This window comes from Poromitra crassiceps (assembly GCF_964638095.1).
Source record: "Poromitra crassiceps genome assembly, chromosome: 11".
NCBI lineage: Eukaryota > Metazoa > Chordata > Actinopteri > Beryciformes > Melamphaidae > Poromitra > Poromitra crassiceps.
In genome coordinates this window covers 40,695,056-40,718,202 of record NC_139643.1, presented here as the reverse complement: position 1 = coordinate 40,718,202, position 23,147 = coordinate 40,695,056, and the positions used below count along the sequence as shown (strand labels likewise).

Here is a 23,147-nt window from a genome sequence, read left to right as displayed (position 1 = left end):
CACATGATAGCGCTGGCCTCCACTTCCCCAAGTCTGTGGCAGTGATAAGCGGCTCTGATGGCGCCGTGCCCAGCAGCCTCCTCTCATTTGCATGACAGAGGGGAGGGAGATGGCAGCTCACACGTGCGTGCAGAAAGGACGGCTTACATGAATTCATAGAGTAGCCTTCATTACAGCGGAGATGTTATCTCCACTCCACTAATGAGAACAGTCAGATGAGCATGACCGCGGAGCCTCCGGTGCCGCCTCGCTCGCACCCAATTCAGATTTCCGTCCCCGATACCGCAGCTATTTGTGTGCCATGAGATTTCAGAAACACCCCCGGAACATCTATTAATTTAGTTTTATTTCATATACATAATAGAAAATGTTTGGCACGTTCGTTTGTGACAGAGTACAGCATTATGTGTGGTGGCCTGCAAAAACCCTTCAACATGGTGAACATTTGACCATTTCATCGTTTTGATATTTCCATAAATTAGAAACTCTCCCCTATATACAACCCTTTGAATGACAGCGATAGCTCTCCTCAGATCAAAAGTTATGAGTTTTTTTAATCTGGTATGCGTCTAAAAGTAAAACGTGAGACAAATGGCTTTAAACCACCTTTAAACATTCCATTTTCTAGTGTCATTCCACCAAAACCATCAAAATAAATACTTTCCCCTTTGTTTTACCAAAATAAATTATTCGCCCACGATGTACCACCGAGATGAAAGTAACCAAACCACTTAAAATCTCCAAATACCTGCAAAAGCCACTTTCGACCTACAGTACTTTGGCCCATTGCCAACAATGTGTAGCAGCGACATGTGAAGGGTTCTCCAAGCACCACACATACTGTATCCGTTTTAATTTCATCTGGGACATTTGCATGGCTTTTTCTACTACTTACAGTGGCTATTACACATTGATAAAAGTCAACCGAAAAGGCAATCTTGGCACTTCTTCACATTCGTCAGGAGTCTCGTCGCTCCGCGGCAAACCAAGACAGAAGCAGGATCCAGGCAGGACAACAAGTCAGTTTTTGATATGTCGTTGTTTGGCGCTATGTGTCCATTTGTCTCTGGTGTGCCTGTCGTCACCGCTCGTGTTTGGACATAGTGTCCCCCCTGTCCACCGCGGCCACCCCGGGCCTGATCAGCTCCTTGGGGGCCACGTCCACAAAGAACTCGGCCATGACCGGGCAGTGGTCCGACGCCACGCCGCCCCACGACCAGTTGTCCGGGATCCATGGATTGGTCAGGCCCTCCCGCACTACCATGCAGTGGCCTGTGGGAGGCAGGAGGCACAAGGATGGCGTCAGCACAGCAGGGATATTTACAGACTAAAGTAAACATGCACAGATAAACTGGACTATGAACCTAGATCACCTCATCGCTGTGTACTAGATGGATTAAAAAAAATAAAATGGATAGTTCCGGTCCTTGATTATGATTGGCCGTTGTAAAATACTTTCTAAACACACACCTCTGTGACCACATCACAAACAGCGTCTGTGTGTTACTTGGCAACCATTCTGCTAAATGTCACTGAAGAATGATTATTTGTTATCAATAAATGATTGATTTTTTTTGTTGCTGTGTGTTTATTTTTTCTGTTCCGCATCGCCGTACCCAACAACTCCCCTTAGCAGTTGTAAAATGACTATAAACCACAGTCTCTTGTGGCTTATTGCTTCAATATTGTCTTTTTATGAAAGATGGATATCAGCCAGTCAGTGTGTTCCACCGCTGATATGGTGGATTTTATTTATTTATTTGTTTATGTATACTTTTATTGTCCCTTTGGGGAAATGTATCCTCTGCATTTGACTCATCCTATACTAGGTACCTTCCTAGTAGAACCTAGAAAAAGTGTGCAGCCGCAGCACAGAGCCCGGGGACCAACTCCAGTTCTTTTGCCAGTGCCTGGCTCAGGGGCAGTGACAGAAGTATTAAAGGTCCCATTCCGTGCAAAAGCTGTTTTTACTTGTAAATGCATATATACTGCTGTCAGCCCTCCCTGTAATGAGTGGTCACACGCTCAGAACTGCCACAGTTGGATTTGTCCCTATCCAGCGTCCCTCTGCAGTCTCCTCCAAGCCACACCCCGAAACGCTTTGTTTGCCCAGAGGGGAATCTGGGGGAATCGGGACGTCACTAGCTTCCTCCTGCATACTGCGCGGGTCTCTCTCACACAAGCTACCTGCACCATTTAGTCTATAGCCACAAAATTAACACTTCTAGCTGGAGCGACGCCAACTGTAAGTGATCCAGCAACTGCAGAGGTGCATTCGGTAAGTCTAGGCATTTTGAGATGTCCTCTTTAGCGTAGTACCGTTTAGTTAACGATAACTCGCAACCTAGCGTGCTGGTCCACAGACGCTAATCTGATTGGCCGCTGGGAGCCTGGGGCGGGCTCTCCCTCAGCGGCCAATGGGAACTGTTAGTTCTGAATATATTATAGAAACAGGCCGTTCTTGGGAAGCAACCAGAAGAGGGAGTGAGAACTCCGTCACAACAAACGGGTTTGCTATATTTTCGACAGATTAATCCAGAATCATGTTTTATGGACCAGAGACACACGTTTTTAAGAGGTTATAGCTGCACGAATTGGGACCTTTAACCCTAACATACGTGTCTTTGATGGTGGGAGGAAACCCAGACAAACATGGGGAGAACATGCACACTCCACACAGAAAGGACCTAGGCTGGGATGAACCGAGGTTTGAACCCGGGACCCTCTTGCTGTGAGGCAACAGAGCCAACCACTGAGCCGCCATGTTGCAAGTTTACTTGATTACATATTTGTACAATTAATCAATATTACAGTGACTGCCTAACCTGAACTGATTCTGAAGTGAGGTTTTGAATGGATTGTATGAAAACGTAGTAGCAGTCAGAATTAGAAGTAGTAGGAGTAGTATGCTTGGTTTCACTGGAGAGTTGTAATCTCCTATGATGGTATAAATGCTGCTTCAGAGGCTTTCCATCCTGACAAGAATACACGTTTGCGGGACACGCTGCATACTTGTAGTTTTTGTAATGTACTTGTAGTGACATGAAAATAGTTTAATTTAAAGCATTTCAACATGAGCACAATATATCGTCTATCAGCGGCCTCCATCCAAAAGTATCTGCCTTCAAAAACCTTCAGAATTACTCCTACTGTACTACCCACCCCTGCCCTGCTCCCCTGGACAAACGCTGACCTGAGTAGATCTTCTTGAGTGAGCGGCTGACCCAGATGTTGTCCAGGCAGTGGGTGCCCTGCGGTGAGCGCGTGCTGATGTTGGTGAACTGGCTGGAGGGCACCAGGGCGCACAGCTTCTCCTTCCTCAGGACGTCCAGCTCTGAGCTCTGAGGGGGACAGCCCAACTCCCCCAGCACCACCAGCTCCTTCTCGCCTGCATGCGGCCACAGAGAGAGAGAGAGAGAGAGAGAGAGAGAGAGAGAGGAGGGATGAGAACAGGAGGAAACTTTCACCCTTCACCAAGGACAATGTGTCTCTCAAACACAGGCTGTGGTGGAGTAAAACAAACAATAAAAATGTCCTAACTCCTACTCCTAACCACTTTTGCTTGACCTTGATGGAAAAGGTCATGAGGTCAAGGAAAGATGTCAAGGAGGGCTTAGGAAAAGACAACCACAGTGCTGTGACAATCCGACTCCACTTACACTCGGCTACGGAAGTCTGCATGTAGTTGGAGCTGTCTACCTTTTCATGTCACGTAACGAGTTCTCAAAACGCCACTGAGTGACTGAAACACTAGCTGACTAACATGGACAAGTCACATTGATTTTAGTGGTTAATCCATTTCCTGGTTGGTTGCTGAGAACATTTTGTTTTTCCACGTTAGCAACATGGTTAGTAAGTATTAGCAAGTTATGTTGATCGTTTTGGTGAACGTCCGAATGGTGCGTCGCTTTGCTACTGCAAGGAATTTTGGGACGGCATTATTGGCTTTCCTTTAATAAAGAATGGTCCAGTCAGTAGGGGTGGGGGAAAAAATCGATTCACCTAAGTATCGCGATTTTTAATGTCACGATTTTTTGGATCGATCTTTTATTCCAGAATCGATAATCGCAAATTAAAAAAAAAAAAAAAAAAAAAAAAATTTTTTTTTTTTTTTTTTGGGTGCTTGCAGTCAGGCCACTCACTGAACAGCAGGCCAGGCGCCGCCTACTGGTTTACTAGTGGTTTTATTACTTTATTAGTTAGTCTGAAGTAATAATTACACTTCAGGGTTAAAGTGGGTGCATCTCATTGTAAAATTGGACCCAAATCTGGCTTCAAACGGCCCAAATTTCACGCGCGTTGGCCCATATCGGCCTGGCCTGCTTGGTATCTAATGCCCGGCCTGAATTATGATCCCAGTCCGCCCCTGTTTTTAACTATATCGCCCAGCCCTACTCATGATATATAATATACAGTCTCTAGTGTATGATTCAACTTTTCCCATGTTCTAATCTAGTGTAAAAAAGCAAACAAACTGAAAAAATAAAAGAAAAAAATAAACAAAAATCGCAATAAATCGTAATATCGAATCGCAATAATCGTAGAATCGCAATAATCGTGAATCGCAATATATATCGAATCGGCACCAAAGTATCGTGATAGTATCGAATCGGGAGATAAGTGAATCGGCACAGCCCTACCAGTCAGTGTCTGTATCCTATGCTAAAGGAGCTAAGTCAGGAAGCATTGAAGCTCCTTTCCTTAGCATTTAGAGAATTCGAACAGCTCTTATCATGGCTTTCACTTGGGTACTTCCGGTTCATTTCACTCAGTTAGGAACCTTCCTAAGCAAAAAAGACTATTAGAACGCAGCCACACTGTTGCAGTCCTGTGATTCAGTAGTTTCTATGGCAGAACGAGTTTTATTTACACAAGTTCAAACAAGGAAAGAGAGCATATTGGACTGTTGCGCTGTTAACAAACCTGGTCCAACAACTTCAAACTTGATATCATCCTCTTTCAGCAATTCTGAAATGCTGCCAAGCTGTGTTATAGAACAAACCCTTCTCTCCTTAAACATGCACTGATCTGGAAAGTAGTTTGACACGTCAGCTCTCCGCATTTTTTAGAGTAAACAGTTTAGTAAAACAAGAACAAATATGAATATTACAAATACCGTCATGGCTAAATTGTATTATTGTTGGATTACTGCTATGAGAAGCACCACAAAGTCTTCAATGAAAAGGTGAATAGTTAATACGTGTCGTGAAGACATGAAAAAAAGACATAAGCCGATTGTCAGAAAATGAAGCTACTGTATGTCAGTGAATGTACTGTCTGTAATGTATAGTCTATAACAGGCTTATCATTAATCACATGTTGGCAGCTCCAAAAGGAAGTGAGAGGTAACCGTTTCAAAAGAAATTCAATACTCAGAAATCCTGCGATGTGACGGACAGTAAAGTGCACACAGCACGTTCATGTTTACCGACCCAGCCGGTCCGTGCTGCTTTATAGCAAAGAGACGAGCGAGACAGAACATCTCATGTTGGCGAGTGCAGATTTCTCTGGAGCCATGGAGTCTCTCTTGATACTGGCTCACTCCAGCATGGAGTCTCTCTTCATACTGGCTCACTCCAGTCGTCCACACTGACCTTTGAGCGTGTCCTGGATGGCGGGGGAGAGGCGCTGGGACTTGCCCTCGTCTGACGTGTGGTTCTTGCCGTTGGACTCTCCTGCGTGAGCCGTGGCCCGCATGTGGACGTTCACCACCGTCAGCTCGGAGGAACCAATCTGTTGGACAAACACCATTTGACATACTGGGTTTAATCATGGTACCCCACAAGCAATCTGGACACCCAGAGTCTTATCAGTCTGACGACTGATAAGAACACAGAGCTATGTGTTTGGTTGATCAGTATTGGGATTTTTTTTAATTTGATTTCATCTGCCTATATTGTATAGCAGCAATATATTTTGGATTTGACAGTGTTCATGCCAAAAATGCGTTTACCACAGAATTAATCGATCAAATTCTACAATAACAGACAAACTGCATCATATCTACCTGTACCATATCAGCGATGGACAGCAATGACTGGACCAGATCTGATTTTGAATTAAAAGCCAATATCAATTCAGTATGACTTACAGAGAAGTGAGCCAGGTAGGGCCGGGGGTAGGCCTGACTCCCGTTGCCATTGACAACAGGAGGCTCCAGGACCGCAGCATCCTTCAGGTCGATGCCACACGAGCTGTCCCACAGAAAGCCAGAGTAGCTCGCTCTCTGGGAACACAGCATCGTAACAGGGACATCGTCAGTCAGATCAAAAAAGAAGAAAAGATGGCGTCCTTAATGGCCCCGACACAAACCCTAATAAACGGTCCATTTATTGATACGTCACCTTATCGCAAAACAAAAAAGGCCTAGTTTCATACATTAAGATGTATTATAGATAAAGCTTCATCTAGCAATGAATTCTTCACAGTTATCAAATTCTCTCGGTTTCTGCTCATCCCAAAAAGTCTGTTTGGTGAATGATGCAAATTACACAGGAAGACAGCTTTTAAATGAGCCCATGGGGAAATTTAATCATCTTTCAACAACATACTAAGAAATGTATGAATGAAAAGTAGAAAATAATATGAATGACAGCATTATGATGGCGTGCAAAAGATCAACAGCAGAACAGAAAATAGAAAACTACATTTCATTCAAACAGCTGCCTCATATTCAACTAGGGATGGGACATGCAGCACTGTATATTTATCTCACAATTCAACAACAGAATAAAATGGAGGAAATATCGCAATTATTTTTTCTGCCCCACGTTACATATTGTCACATTTTTGTATCGCGATATATTTGAATTTCGATATATCGCCCCATCTCTATATTCAACCTTTTTCCCCCCCATCATTTTTTGGACATTTTACCATATCTGATGCTTGGCTCTGATTTATAATAATTACCATGCATTCACAATGTGCATAATGTGATGCAGTATGATGCATTATAATCATAGACTGTATAAAAATATGGACATAGCCACCTATTGGATTCTGAGCTCCTGTTTTGAATCCTCGAGTCTGCTGCTCTCTAGTCTGATTTATTGTCTATTTTACTCTAAATGGGACCATCATTTATAAAATGAATTAAGAAAATGTTTACTGAGTTAATAAATGAATGAGAAGTAGTTGACTTCTGTAGAATCACACTTCTCTTTGCAGCCATAGACTGTACAAACAGAGTTATATAACGGAGTTATATAAAAACTCCCCTGGCCCCCAAACAGTTGTCATGAATGGGGGAAATTGGCTATAGAGACCAAAAGCATTTATTTTTAACCAGGCTGTCAACATATTTCTGCTGTAAAGTCGGGCATTTTAACAGGGGGGGTCTATGGGGAATGACTCACTTTTGCAGTCAGTCTCAAGTGGCCATTCGGCTGACTTCATTTTTCAGAACCGGAGGTTGGGGCTTGATTATAATGCCTTGTGAGCACCAGTTCAAGTAAAGTACTGCCTTGGTAATCAAATAAAAGCCAGACTCTGTTCTCCAGCGGGGGGAAATTATTGCTCCATTCCCGAGCATCCCAACAATACAGCAGGCTGACAAACTGCCGAGTGTGCTGGGAGAGAAAGGGGCAGTAGAGGGGGGGGGAAGGGGGGGGGGGGTATTTTATGACCCCTCCTCATTATCTCAACCATCCGTCTTCTGTGAGCGAGAGACGCGGTGGCCCCAGCTCTGTGAGCGAGAGACGCGATGGCCCCAGCTCCACTTTCTATCATGAGGGGTCATCTGCTGGCTGCGTTTCCACTGTGGACAAACAGTGCTATCTGTCTCCAGGTCTGGCTGATGTTTGGGCAGACGTTAGCGAGAAACGCAGCAACCTCTTGAGGGCCGAATAAATCACAGAGATTTACTTTTACTGGAGCCTCAGATGCCCTTGAGAAGCAAACAGTGTTGGAGTGCATGGCCTCGCTCTGTATTGAGGCCTCGCTCTGTATTGATTAAAAAAAAAACTTGCGGGGGAAGACAGATTTGAAAGGTTTTTACGCTCAGTAATAATAAACAGGGTTCGACGTTCGGTTGTGAAAGCTGATACAGCCGATACAGATATTTTTTTGTTGAAGTACTTGAAGTACGATACTAGCATGATATTCAATTTAAATCGATTTTCATTAAAAAAGTTTTGAATGTTTCCCCCCCAGATACTAAAAATCAATACTATAATAAATATTATTGATATTTACAGGACAGCCCATAAACAATCAAACTAACAAGTGAATAGTAAATGTTGCCCCCCACCAGTGATATGGTCATGGGTCAGTCCATTGATTGTCAATGCCACCCCCTAGTGGCACAAAGTCAAGGTCACAGTGTGGCTAACTAACAAACTAACGAACGGATGGAGACTGTAGTCCTCCCTTTGGGGGGGGAAGGGGGCGGGGCAAAGACAGAGCAGGAAGGGGAGGGGCATCAGAGAAAGATGGCTGCCATACCTTGCTGGAGTGTCCTGTGGGCTTTTCAGACACAGCACTCTTCCACAGCCCCCGTGGCCATTTCCACTTGCGTACGCTGGCCAGTGTGCCTTGGTTCAACTCCACACAGAACTGCAACACAACACAAAGCAGAGAGAGAAATACTATCAGTCACACACAGAACTGCACCAGAACACAGAGGGAGAAATACAGTCACAGTATATTAGTGATCAGCCTGTCAACACACACCAAGTCAAGTTATGAAGACAAAATAAAAACAGCGCTATGCACAGAGAAGATAGTTGTTAGTTAAACTCCATCATTTAGACTAGAGTTGACACAGCAGATGTAGTTTATTTTGGTAACACTTCACTTGAAATGTTGCTCATAAGGCATTATAAGCACATTGTAGTTGTCCCCCTCCGAAGGCGGGACTATGGATCGTCTCCGTCCCTCCGTTCATTAGTTTGTTTGTTAGTAAGTTAGTTTGGGTCTTCATCAATATGCACCGATTCTGGCAGTCAATGGAGACATGGGGTGGGACTCCTGTGAAATTAGATGGAAGGCCAGCATGGTGAGTCTCTGGAACAGGCTGTTGGATTTACCAACCAACAGGGTAGCTCATAGGGGTGGGGAAAAAAATCGATACACCACAGTATCGCGATATTTTGCCTGACGATATTGTATCGATATTGCAAAAAAAAAAAATTTTTTTTTTTTTTGCAGGCCATGCCAGGCCACCGGGCTACTATAAACTTTAGTTCCAAGGCCAGCAGTAAACAAACGGTAGCATATTTTCATTTTGTTTTAACAGTAACAGTTTTGTCATAACAGTAATTTACAAATTCCCCAGTTACTGAATGGGCTGCACAAGATGTTTTGTGTAAGTGAAGTGAAGTTGCAAAAACTACATAAGTACAGTAGTCCACACACACATCCAGTTAAGGTGGACTGTAAGTAGACTGTAACAAACAGTTCAGTTTGTCAGGTGCATGCAACTATGACATGACTTTATGAAAGTTGTTGGTATGTCTACTTGACAATGTTGCTGCAATAAAATGGTTGAAGTCAGATGTACAGACTGAAAAATTGTTCTTATATACGGTAAATCAGATGATGACAAAGTTTTCCTTTGGGGACATCATTTGCAGTTGAAAATGTAAGAAATCGCAATATATCGAAATATCGCAATATTCAATATATCGCAATATCGATATATCGCAATATCGAAAATATCGCAGTATCGCAATACTATCGTATCGTGACTCAAGTATCGTTTCAGTATCGTATCGTGGGCATCTGGTGAATCCCACCCCTAGTACTAGCTCACTAGTCAGGTTTTCTATTGGGATCTGTCTGTTGAAGGGGAATGGGTATCTGCAATTTTTGATTTATTACAGGAGTGTGGTCTTAAAAAAAAATATTTTCAAAGAGTGTTTGTGAATGTAGAGGATTTCAAATACCAACTCCGGGCTAAATGCTGAAGAAATTTGGCAGAAGCCAAAACTAAGAATTGTTTATTTAAAAAAGATGATAAAAGTGAAAAATATGTTTTGTATAATTTGTCTAAAAGTAAGAGGTCACTCTGTGCACAGATAAGATGTGGCATTCTGCCATTACACATGTAAACAGGAAGATACAGAGGGGTAGTTGAGGATGGAAGAATCTGTGAATACTGTGAGTTGAATGAAGTGGAGAATGAAATCCATTTCATTCTATACTGTCCTCTGCATCAGGATTTGCGAGAAATATTGTTTAAAAAAAGTCCATACACACAACTGTCAACTGGGATGGAATGTCCTCAGGGCGGCTCAGGGTGTGTGATGGAAAAAATTACAGGTGCCAGGGGTCTTTTTGTACAATCGTTTGTGTCTCCTGAATTTAAATATTAATACGTTTGTATGTCTCAGGAATTTAATTGTTTAATTTGTGGAAATATAGGTTACACTCTGACAAAAGAGTGTATCTAGGACAGCGGTTCCCAACCTTTTCCAACTCGTGCCCACTTGAAAATCTCTTTTCGCGCCCCACCTCTTTTCCCATAAAAAATACGGAGGCCAAATAATGTGTTCTCAGAGGACTTTGTATTTTCCAGTCACTAACACAGCATTTGAAACATGTTGCATTTGCAGCGTTAGTTTTCCAGGAGCTGTCCATCAGCAAGTTTTATTTTATTTTATTTGTTTAATGGAAAAAGAAAATACAAAAAAATATTACAGTGTAATGATTTGTCGGCCCACTTGCAATATCGCTGCGGCCCAGGGCCGGGAACTGCTGATCTAGGAGAATCTGCTGTTAATGCTTACAAACAAGAACTTCATTCAATCTGATTGAACCAGAAATAGATTTATTATCGCAGTTTGGCAAAAATGATGATGTAACGAGTCGTGTCCCATATCACTGGTTGCGGACAACATGTTTACTATTCGCCTGTTTTAGTTCTACAAACATTTCTCCGAGCTGCTCTGGAGGAAGAAATAATCTCATTGGACGAGTTAAACCACTTGAGGGCAGTTTTTCCCTCAAGGAAAAACATGTTTTTACTCAGCAGTCGCTAAGATACAACAGAGTTCAATGAACTCAAGTGCTCCCATCTCATGTCACGGAGGAAACGCCGCTCAGAAAGAGGAAGCTGTCCCTTCTGTCTACATGACAGAGGGAGGCCCGGTCGGAACCGGCGGTGGTGTAACGTGCTGCGGTCGGTCGGTCGGTGAGTGACGCTGCCTTCACACACATGATAAGCCATCTTCTCTTCTCTCGCCGTGAGCTGGAGCGGAGAAAGGTCAGCGGTAAGGAGGTCAAAGTTGAAACAATTTGAACTTTTGAGCGCAGCGCACCGTGGAAAATGCGTGCGCGCGGTGCGTGACGCCAAGGGTAGTGCTGCCGCATAGTTGGGAGGCAGTGCTCTCCGCAGAGCTGTGTTACTACAGATCATGTGTGTGTGTGTGTGTGTGTGTGGGGGGGGGGTTAACGTTACGCACACTGGCAGCTCCATGTGTGTGTGTGTGTGTGTGTGTGTGTGTGGGGGGGGGGTTAACATTACGCACACTGGCAGCTCCGTGTGGAAACGGAACAAATGCAAGCAACGGGAGCGATGTGGAAGGGAACGTGGACACGGAGGCGACCTGCTCCTGCCTCTATATTTAACCACAGAGGAAGAGCCTCCCTGTGGGATGCCAGGAGAGTCGGAGGAAGCCCACCTACACGCACGCACACTCACTGAGAGTGGCCCATGGTGAAATCACACAGATTAACACACAGAGTGGCCCATGGTGAAATCACACAGATTAACACACTGAGAGTGGCCCATGGTGAAATCACACAGATTAACACACAGAGTGGCCCATGGTGAAATCACACAGATGAACATTTGAAGTACGGTGACCCAACCAAACAAATGATTTCACAGATCACTTATTCTTTTTTTTTTTTTTCTTTTTTTCCCTTCAGATGTTTCTCCCATTTTCTCCCCAGTTGTACCGTCCCAGTCGTGGCTCCACCCCCTCTGCCGAGCTGGGGAGAGTTGTAGACTAGCACATGCTTCCTCCGATACATGTGCAGTCGCTTCTTTTCATCTGACAGCAAGGAGTTTCACCGGCAGGACGTAGCACGTGGAAGGATCACGCTATGTGTGCCCCCCCCCCCCCCCCCTCCCCGAACAACAGCTGCCCCAACCGACCAGAGGAGGCACTAGTGCAGTGACTAGGACTCATACCCCCACCGGCTTCCCACCCGCAGACACGGCCAACGTCTGTAGGAACGTCTGACCAAGAAGCTGAAAGTACCACTACCAGGAATTGAAGCACTTGCCTACCACTGTGGAGAGACCTGTGTTCAGAACCCAGGTCTCTGCAGTGTTAGACTAGACAAGTGCTTTTACCTCGACACTACCCAGACGCCCATAGTGTATGATTCTAACCTTAACCCTTAACTCAAGTTCTAATCCTTGTAGAAGTGAGGACCAGAATAATGTGCCCACTTTGGAGGATTTTCACTTTCGTATCCTTGTGTACATTTGATCCTCATAAGTATAGCAATCCAAGAACGAACACACACGCACACACGCACACACACACACACACACACACACACACACACACACACACACACACACACACACACACACACACACACACACACACACAGTATGTATCTTCTTCAGGCTGCAGTGAGACATATTGCACTACAACCACAGTCAAGCGATTCCGCTTCCACCCGCCCACCACTGAGTAAGCAATAATAACAATAAACAACAGGGTTTCAGCTTGAGCCCCCAATAATAAGAGTAATAATAAAGCAATTTCAAACTGTGGGAGGTTTGAAAAGCCCAACAGGATTTACGTGCATCATATATTCCCCCGGGGGCCATGGTGTCTGTATGGGATATGAGGATGGATTTCTTCACTAGTGCTCTGGCCAAACACAAAGCGCCCTCATGATTCAGCGTGAGTGCGAGCGCAGCAGTCAAGGCCCTGGCAGGAGGCCCAGGCCGCGAGGAATCACCTGGCTGAGGCCAGACTCCTACAAGCAGGTCTGCCTGCCCCGTACGGACTAGCCCAGGTAGAGGAAACAACACTACATTATATTACATTTATTAAAATAAGCTTTTCTTCCACTGCCACGGGATTTAATTATCTAATTACGGTAGCGTTAATCAGTGGTGCAGACAGAGGGGTGTGTAAGACCTGTAACTATGTTCAACACAGTCTTGTGACGATTCCTTTCTTCTGTTCCCTAATGTTTATTATTACTCTCTTTTGTGGACCACCTTGCTGAAAGACTGAGGACGAAAATTGGATTTTTGTCCAGAAACACAGCATGCTGCTTATCTTTAGAAAACACAAGAAAAACATTGCACAATCCATAGTCATGTCTGTTTGATTATGGATTCACAAGCTGAGTCCTTCACTTTGAAGCCACTGGATGCAGCTTACCACAGCGCCTTCTGTTTTATGACAGGAGATTACATTTAGACTCACCATTGTGATTTATATTCAAATGAATGGGTGGTGGTCTTCAACAAGGAGAAGGGAAATGCATTGCATTCTATTTATCTATAAGGCTCCTGCACCTCACATCTCTACTGGCTTTTGAATCCAGATCGCAGGACTAGTTAGTTTAGTTCGCTCGTTGGTTTCTGGTACTATGAACCTTATAAATGGAACAGACTGCAAAACACTTTGAAATCAGAATGTCCTGCCACCCGAATGATTTGATATCTCATTCTTTAAGGTTAATGATTTTCTTTGTCGTCATTATGGATGGATCTTCTTATCAGGTCTCTCTTGACACAGAGATCTGGATCTCATGAGATGACCTCATTCAATAGAGGCTAGAAAGAAATATCCAGTCATGCGTGTTGAGATCTTTTTCAATTCCCCAGGTAAAAACCGCTCACAGGATCCCCGACCGGCAACAGTGCACCACTGTTCTGTTCTGTTCTGTTCTGTGCACCATCACTCCCCCACATCAGCTCAAACTAGGGCTGGGTATCGTTCAAAACATTACGATACCAGTACCCTTAAAAATACCAATAAAGTACTTCAAACAATTATTTTTTTCCTACTTTATTCATTGATTCATTTTCTAATTGATTCATTCACCACCACAGACTCTATGGGTTGTAGCTGCTGTGGTAATGGGTCAATCACACGTCGCATTCAATAGAACACTTGTGTTGATTGGCTGCGAGCAAAACCATACAAATACAGTATTCTTTTTCTAGATCTGTGTACAAGAAGGATCGGATGCAGGTATCGTTTGACTGGAGACGTTTCGATACTACTTGGTGGTACTGGGTTATTTTGGACGATACCGATATCGAGTAGCGATACCGAGCCCCAGGGCACACCCCGCAGTGCCGTGTGAAACCTGAGCAAACTGCATGCTGCTTCACATAACAGAGAAGACTCAGGATGCTCAGCATAAAGACGCCTTCACATGAGAAGAGGTCACATGATAAGACGTCACATGATAAGCACTCTTCTCACCGCTCTGCTGTGTCGGTGTTGCCACAAAGCACTGAAACACTGTAATATACTGTATATTTACACACTGAAACACTGTATATCCTATAATAAAATGCCTATAGGGACGGGCGGGCGGTGTCTGTTAGTCACGTTTTGCATCACGTTTTGTGTCTTAGAAACTCTTATTCAAACTGTTAATACGGCAATACTCCTGCTTCTCTGCATTTTTTTCCCCTTTAACTATAAGTCTACACTTATTTTACAGAGCAATCTTTTGAACTATATGTGTAATATATCAAATGTATCAGTGATTTTGTATGTTTGGACTGTACCTTTTGCATGTCTTTCGGGCGTGGTTTTCATATAAGCTGCTTTAGGCTTCTACCACACCCTGACACATACTTTTATATTTGCTTAATGTGTTTTATCTTTTTTTGTCGGGGGAAAAACAAGTTGTATGACGGGAGGGAAGAGGGAGTCTGTGTGTGTGGGGGTGCACATGTTTTTTTAAGCAGGGTTTTTTTTGTGCGGTGCTAGTCCATATCCTATGATGTGTCTATATTACATTAACCACAGGATCTGCGCAAAGCCTTTCTGTTTCATAACAACCACCAGGAAACAACACAGCCTTTTATAGTAGAATTAATCATTGCTTAACCACAGACGACATAGAGTTCCTTAGCTACCAAACAGAACGAGGATAACAGTCTAAAACTGGCACGTGGTGTGACTAATAAAAGTCGCAATGAGATTTTCTCATAGGCATTTTATTACAATGATCTGGATGTTGCTAGACTACAGGAGGAGAGACCTAAAAATACTGAATCGAAAATTCGTCCGTCCGTCCCCGATGTTATTTTTAAAATTCTTGCTCCAACTGAAATGTTTTATGGTCACTCATGATTCAGTAGGTCGTCACGGGTTGGCTTGGCTCCAGCGTTAAAACTGGTTATATAAGGATTTTTCTAAATGTATATGGAGAGAATGAATGGGGAAACTCACTTCCGGGGGAAAAGATTTCACACAACTGTTCAGCTGTATAGGTCATAGGTCACCCTCCTTTTGATTTACCACTACATCATCAATTGTACGGGACTTTAGGGATTCCTCCAGGGTACAATGTGGGGTAAGTGTTACCACAGGGGCCAGCAGCAAAACACAACAGCACACACACACACTCAAGTGACTAAAGACAGAAAAATGTCAATGTAAAGTCGGGGCTGTGAATTTGCTAAACTTTAAACTGTGGCAAAATCTCTGCATCTAATATCACTAAGCAAAACTTTTTTTCTGGGGATGAAGTGGAGCAACGACTGATGACTGGCAAGATATTATTTGGTCCATGTGATAAATGATTAGCAGGTCGTCACCAAACTATCAAATATAGCTTCCAAATAGACTTCTGGCAATTTTTGCTTGATGTTTGTTCTCCGTTATAATGGTCAAAACCAACCCGGAACAGTGCCAAGGAAGTCAAGTACAGCAAAGGTAATACAAAAACAGGTAATACAATAAAAAATAAAACACATAAGTCTTGTTAGGTGTGTCTGTGTAGGGACATTAAAATAACAAAACTTGCCACACTGCCTCATCATCTGTACTCACTTTATTCAAACAACATTTCCAGACCAAATGTAATCCTGCTTCTGTGGTACAGCAAACATAATGTCAAGCTGCACACTGTAGGTCAAACACCACGGTCAACATGAGCCTTTCCAAGTTTCACATGAGGGGCCGGCCTCACCTGATCTTCTGATTTGACCAGTTTCATGCCAAGAGTATTCAGTTTCCCCAATGTATCGGATTCTTAATAAAAGGCTCAATCAGCTCAATATGTCACCTAATCTTAGTTTAGACACCTAGTTTTGAACAAACTATATATATACCCATTCCAACCACAGCATCAAAGCACAAGAACAATGACATTACTGAGGGAAAAAGACACAATCTAAACTATCACTATAGATAGACTACTAGAATCGTGAAAAAGAGAGATCACAAGGAACCCATGTCAAACATACATTATGGCACGCTGCGCTGCGGCGAGTGGAGTGAAAGACATGACAGAAAAAGCAGGGGCGTCTGGGTAGTGTAGAGGTAAACGCACGCGCCACATTTGGCCGTGTCTGCGGGTGGGAAGCGCCGGTGCACTAGCACATCCCCCGGTCGGTCGGGGGGAGGGGAACTGGGGGGGAATAGCATGATCCTCCCACGTGCTACGTCCTGCCGGTGAAACTCCTCGCTGTCAGGTGAAAAGAAACGCCCGGCGACTGCACATGTATTGGAGGAAGCATGTGCTATAGCCATACGGCTCTTCCCAGATCAGGACAGGAGGGTGGAGCAAGCAACGACCGGGACAGCAGGGGGGAATTGGCCAAGTATAATTGGGGAGAAAATGGGAGAAATTCTGAAAAAAGGAAGAGAAAAGTCAAAGCGCCTCCTCTCCCACTGGGTCTGCAGAGAGAACCATCTGAGCCAGAGGGAGATGAGATGAGAGGAGATGAGAGGAGAGGAGAGGAGAGAGGGAGATGAGAGGAGGAGAGGAGAGGAGAGGAGAGGAGAGGAGAGGAGAGGAGAGGAGAGGAGAGGAGAGGAGAGGAGAGGAGCACCAGGGGCCCAGATGACAGTGAATAGAGTGTAACAAGCAGAAAGTCTGTGTGGGAGGATGGCAGGAGAAGAGCCTGTGATGTGGGCCAGCACTTGTCCAAAAGTAACTCACCCTCACATCTCTCTCTCTCTCTTGACCTACTTCCCTCTCCAGGAGAGGACCAAGCTCCATTTCTCTGCCAAGCATCCGTTGAGCAGCCAATATAGAAAATTACATTACCGGTACATGTTCGCAAGAAACAACAACGCTATGGTGGCTGAACAGGAAGGCATCATTTTGCATCAAGCCGCGCGTCAATCTCTGACATTTTTAGGGGGGGTTCATCCGTGCATCAGCGCGTTTGTGCCTTCTGCCTGCATCTCCAGGCTGGGGAATACGCAGCAGGACAGTGAGGTGACCTGATTGGATGACATCCTTTGAATATATTAGTGGGCCAATGCTGTGTTTAACTACCGTACTTTGTTTCTACAGCTGCTGGAGTTAGCCTGTCACATCCATGCAGCAAAGGGTTTTCCCCAGCCACCGTGCTAACAGCCTCGTCTCTCAACATTTTTGTGAAAAGAGCAAGTCTTGTAAATGCAAATATACAGTATAAATATATATATATACTGTATATAAATATATAAATGTGCAGGAAGAGAGAGAAATCTGTTCTCACAGACTCCCACCAGGAAAGAATCGCAAGAACGAGACATGGCTGCAAACAGGCAGTTTGACATTGAAATAGTGCAGTGGAGTGCAGAGGTCGGGGGTGCACATAGGCCAGAGGGCCATACTGACATACATCAAATACGTGAAGGGCCACGAATTCTAGATCATACCTGGTCCTGCCAACACCTGATTTTCACGCGAGTCTCCCTATTTTCAACCCTCTCTCCCGTTGTGATTGGTAATTTCTCGTTAATCTCCCGATATAATAGTGATACAAATCCAATGGTTGTAGCAGATGAGATTTATTAACATAAGTCTGGCTTTTATTGCGTTTTTGGGGGTTGTTTTGTTTTTCTTTGAGGACCTTGGGGGCCGGATTGAGATGGTCCAGGGGCCAGGCCCCCCCCAACCCCCCACCGGGGCCGCATTTTGCCCATGTGTGTGACAGATAGATTTACCTTCAACTCCAACTCTCTACTGTGAGTGAAGTTTTCATTATCAGTGAACGTTTTTCTTATTTAACCATAACCAAATTATTAACCTCAAACCAACATTTCAGTTGAATGAACCTGACCCTAAACCAATTGTTTACCTACCCGTTTACCTTAACTATATCGTTTTAGCTTGTCTCCCCCACGCAAACCAAACTGTTTTAGTTACAGTTAGCTACCAGGCTAGTTGATTAGTTTGTTTTAGCCAAGCCAAAGCTTTGCCAAGGAGAGACGGAGCATCAGTGAGCCAAACCCCAGTCACTGTCACATAGTGTAGTGTCTGCAGCACCACTGACCTCCACAGCCACCTGAAGACCCATGGAGAGAACAGTCCACCATGTGATCCACCACGATGATGCTTCACTACATCAGTGGAAGTAATGTCATGTTCAAGGCAGCCTAAGGTCAACTGGTACAGTACATACTGTACGTCCACCACTGAACAATTTCTCAACTTGCAAAGCTGCAGCACAACGGCTTATGTTTGTTTATTGTTTGTCTTCTTTCTTTCTTTTTTCCTTTTTATAAATAAAGCACATAAATATGACGCTGTTAAGCTGCCGACTTGGAATTGCTGGATGTTGGACTTTCCCCATCAGCAACAGCAGGAATAGCTAAAAAACAAAATTGTCTTAAGCCCAGATACGGATCATCACCAAAATCTAAAACACACGATGTGTGTCCACAATACATCAGTCTGTGCTCTTTTCACAACATGTGGTGAGACTGTTGGTACGAGGGCTGCACAATTAATCCAATCACAATCGCAATATGGCTAAGTGCAATATCCTAATGGCAGGAGCCTGCAATGATTTAATAAAGGCAAAAGGTGTGAGAACATAGCATTAAATGAAGCATTGTGGTGCTAGAGAGATGCCCCGGCAGCCTACGAATTATATTCTCCAGACGGTAAGGGAACATGCTTGTTTGGTACAGACCCCAGTAAAAATCACATGACATTTTGATTTTATTTTTGTGTGAAAAAGCAATAGAGAAATTGCCACTGCCACGAAAATCTCCGGCGTCTATTTTCAGTTGTTTCCAATGGGGGGAGAGCGTATGCGGGCGCACACGGACGTCTAGAGAAAGTGCGCAGCGCCCAGCGTCTATTTTCACAGCGCTCCGGCATTTTTGTGCGCCCGACTCCCAGCGCTTCCAGCTGAAAATATTTTAACTTTTCAGAAAGACGCTGGTGTCGGTTGCTCCTTTTCTGGCAACTAATCATATGGAGAAACTATCGCAACAGAGACAGAAAGGCTCAATTGTGGGAGCAGATTGGCTAGACACTTAATATTTCTGGTGAGTGTTGAGCTAAATCACTGTATGTGTGTTGTTTGCTAATGTTAGCTGTCAGCTATCAAGCTACTACCGCACTGAACTAACGTTAGTTTCAGATGTTAATTGTGAAATTAACTGTTAAATCGAACCCTTCTCAGCGTACTTCGGTCGGAAAAAGACGCTAGGTGGACACAGGCCTTATGTCAGTACAATCACAATATGACACACACACAGACAGAGGGGTCGTGGAGGGCGAGATAGAAGCAGGGGGTGTTTGTATGTATCCAGGTTCCTGACACCACCTTAGAAGACGGCCTCCCTCCACACATAGCAACAACTGTCATATTTATAGCAGTGAAACCACAGGAGAGCCTTAACACAGTTCAAACCCAAATGTGAGCCTGGAAATAGAAGAGACATTCACACTGGGGAAGGAGACGGTGAGAGTGCAGTGACACAGAGAGGAAAGCAGGCACATTTGCATGAGAGCAGATTAAATATGGGAAGCGCTGAGCTTTAGTTTCTCACTGCATTTCCGTGAGTGGTGAGCCACTGCTTCTTCAACTTTTTCATGTCAAAGACCCCTAAACTCACACTAATTAGTTTACCACGGTCCCCATTTGATCAGATTTTGTCCCAGGGTCCCCCATCTGATACGGTTTTTGCTTTTATAAGTTGTTTTATTATTACAGAAAGTGTGTGAAACCCATGACCAAAATAATCACACATGTTGTCATTGTGTTACTTATGATGTCATTATAGTGAAAATAAATGATTCCCCTTTTTGTTGGGGCCCCCTTGGAACCTGCTTGGAACCTGCTTGGAACCTGCTTGGAACCCCCTCAAGGAAAAATAACCACTGTTAGAATCTAATTTTACAAGGCTGCAAAACAAAGTCCCATATCAGCACCGGCCAGTGCTCCCACTGCAGCCAGACCAGTGAGGGTATCTAACCCAGTCCACTGCAGCCAGACCAGTGAGGGTATCTAACCCAGTCCACTGCAGCCAGACCAGTCAGGGTATCTAACCCAGTCCACTGCAGCCAGACCAGTGAGGGTATCTAACCCAGTCCACTGCAGCCAGACCAGTGAGGGTATCTAACCCAGTCCACTGCAGCCAGACCAGTCAGGGTATCTAACCCAGTCCACTGCAGCCAGACCAGTCAGGGTATCTAACCCAGTCCACTTCAGACCAGTCAGGGTATCTAACCCAGTCCACTCCAGACCAGTCAGGGTATCTAACCCAGTCCACTCCAGACCAGTCAGGGTATCTAACCCAGTCCACTTCAGACCAGTCAGGGTATTTAACCCAGTCCACTTCAGACCAGTCAGGGTATCTAACCCAGTCCACTTCAGACCAGTCAGGGTATTTAACCCAGTCCACTTCAGACCAGTCAGGGTATCTAACCAGTCCACTCCAGACCACTCCAGACCAGTGGGGGTATCTAACCAGTCCACTCCAGACCAGTGGAAGTATCTAACCCACTCCACTCCATACCAGTGGGGGTATCTAACCCAGTCCAGACCAGCGGAGGTATCTAACCCAGTCCAGAGCAGTGGAGCTATCTAACCTAGTCCAGACCAGTGGAGGTATCTAACCCAGTCCAGACCAGCGGAGGTATCCAACCCAGTCTAAGACCAGTGGAGGTATCTAACTCAGTCCAGACCAGTGGAGGTATCTAACCCAGTCTAAGACCAGTGGAGGTATCTAACCCAGTCTAAGACCAGTGGAGGTATCTAACCCAGTCTAAGACCAGTGGAGGTATCTACTTTACCTTGTCAAGCGCCTCCCGGTCCAGCAGGTCCTGGACTGCCAGTAACTTGATGCTGGAAGCAGAGAGAGAGAGAGATTTTTTTTTAAAGTTTTTATTCACTAACATTATGTTTATACGTGCTCATATATACAGTACATTTATCTGTGACACAATATTAATTAAAATGATATATAGTTCCTATAAGTGTCTACATTGTTCTAAACACTATCTTACCCCCACAGGCACAGTATTTTCCTGTTATTTGAAGGGTGCATTACTCAGATAGTAAGATGTGCATACAGAGGCGGGTGCACAACGTGCGTTACACACATGGACACGGGGGGGGGGGGGGGTGGGGGTGGTATACAAACTCAAAAACGAATAATAATGATGCCCATTGTTATTGCCACACGACTCAGCATCAATCAGTTCTCTCCACACACACACACACACACACACACACACACACACACACACACACACACACACACACACTTTTATTTGGATAAACCAAGCGATTCAGCTATATTCACTTTTTGTCTGAGTGAAATGTTCTCTCGTCTCTCCTGATTCTTCTGAATATCGCTGAATCGCTTGCTTTGACCAAGTAAAACTCTTTTAGGATTTTTCCAAAGTGTCACAGTGGAAAAATGAATGGGGAATGCACTTCTTTAGGCCCCATGGGAAATCTAGCAACGGCGAGAATTTGTCACTCTATAATAAAGTTTCATCTCATATGACACAAGTCAAAAGCAGGGTGGCATTACTGCTGTAGGGTTATGCATTATTCTGTGACGTGTAGCATTACGTAGGCTAATGCTATACTGTCAAACACACTGTTGACACAACAGATATGAGAAAGTAATGGGACGACCATAACAGGATCCTCGCTGCAATAAACGCCACATTTCCTCAGGGCAAATGCAAATGCTTTTTGAACCTGGTTAATACTGTGAGAAAGTTTCACCGGCATAGGCCCTTTTCACAGCAGCCGTTTTGAGGCGGTAAAGCAGGAAGTAAAGTAGGTGTCACCAATAACATTAATGAGGGCCCTGGCCCCTGACACTGGGACGCTTAAATCGAATGGAACCATCATTAATGGTATTGGTCACACCTGCTTTACCACGTGAAAACGATTGTTGTGAAAAGGGTCTATAAGCGGGGGACTTTGGACTGGTGGTGTGCGATATTCCAAGTGCCAACACATCATTACACAGCAGAAGAGAGGCTTTTACAGGCCAATAAACATTTATCTGTTTACTTTCAAATCGTTTTCCAGACCAACATTCTGCACAATAAAAAGCAATGAATTGCAAAAATGAAGAAAAGAAAATGCAGCAGCCCGCCTCTCTCTCACGCTGTCTCCTGCTGCACAGATCAACTCTCTCCCTGCTGCTTCACAATACGCTTTGCGTCAAAACATTCCTCGCTTGCTCAGTTGGATTAACCATCTTTAGTGGAAAGCAGCCAGGAGAAAAACCTGTCTCCTTCACTGAATACATACTGTGTGTAAGGCATTATGCTGCAATCCATACACACACACACACACACACACATATGCGCGCACGTGCGCACACACACACACACACACACACACCTTACAGCAGTGGTTCTCAAAGTGTGGTCCGGGGACCACCAGGGGTCCTTGAGGGAGTTTCAGTGGGTCCCCAGCAAACTGAACAATTGTTAAACTTCAGCATTAAGACGTTAACCCAGTTAGAGAATGTAGAAAAATGACTGTTTTGATCATAGTTCCACTTTTATCTCTCTATCTACAATACAGATCAACATGGAATTCTGGACAAAGTCATATCTGACAAATCAAAATATTAAAATACAATAAAAATCTCATCAATAGTGGTCGATGGCTCTAATGCGGACTAATTTGTACGGGTCCTTGATTTGAAACGGATTGAGAATAACTGCCCTACAGCCTCCTCAGGCCTACCCTACAGTACTGTATTACTAAAGCA

At 44.3% G+C, this 23,147-nt stretch overlaps 1 protein-coding gene across 1 annotated transcript in view; it reads right to left on the bottom strand.

The window, feature by feature from the left end:
• Nucleotides 1-21: 21 nt before the first annotated feature.
• The window catches only part of eepd1 (endonuclease/exonuclease/phosphatase family domain containing 1), a 43,837-nt gene continuing 20,711 nt past the window's right edge, over nucleotides 22-23,147 (bottom strand). Inside the window, exons 4-9 of the mRNA XM_083645778.1 lie at nucleotides 21,196-21,247; nucleotides 8,446-8,556; nucleotides 6,092-6,226; nucleotides 5,595-5,733; nucleotides 3,194-3,388; nucleotides 22-1,272 (exon numbers count right to left, since the gene is read on the bottom strand). Coding sequence (XP_083501904.1) covers nucleotides 1,082-1,272; nucleotides 3,194-3,388; nucleotides 5,595-5,733; nucleotides 6,092-6,226; nucleotides 8,446-8,556; nucleotides 21,196-21,247 — 823 coding nt within the window. The 3' untranslated portion in view covers nucleotides 22-1,081. The remainder of the gene's footprint in view (nucleotides 1,273-3,193; nucleotides 3,389-5,594; nucleotides 5,734-6,091; nucleotides 6,227-8,445; nucleotides 8,557-21,195; nucleotides 21,248-23,147) is intronic.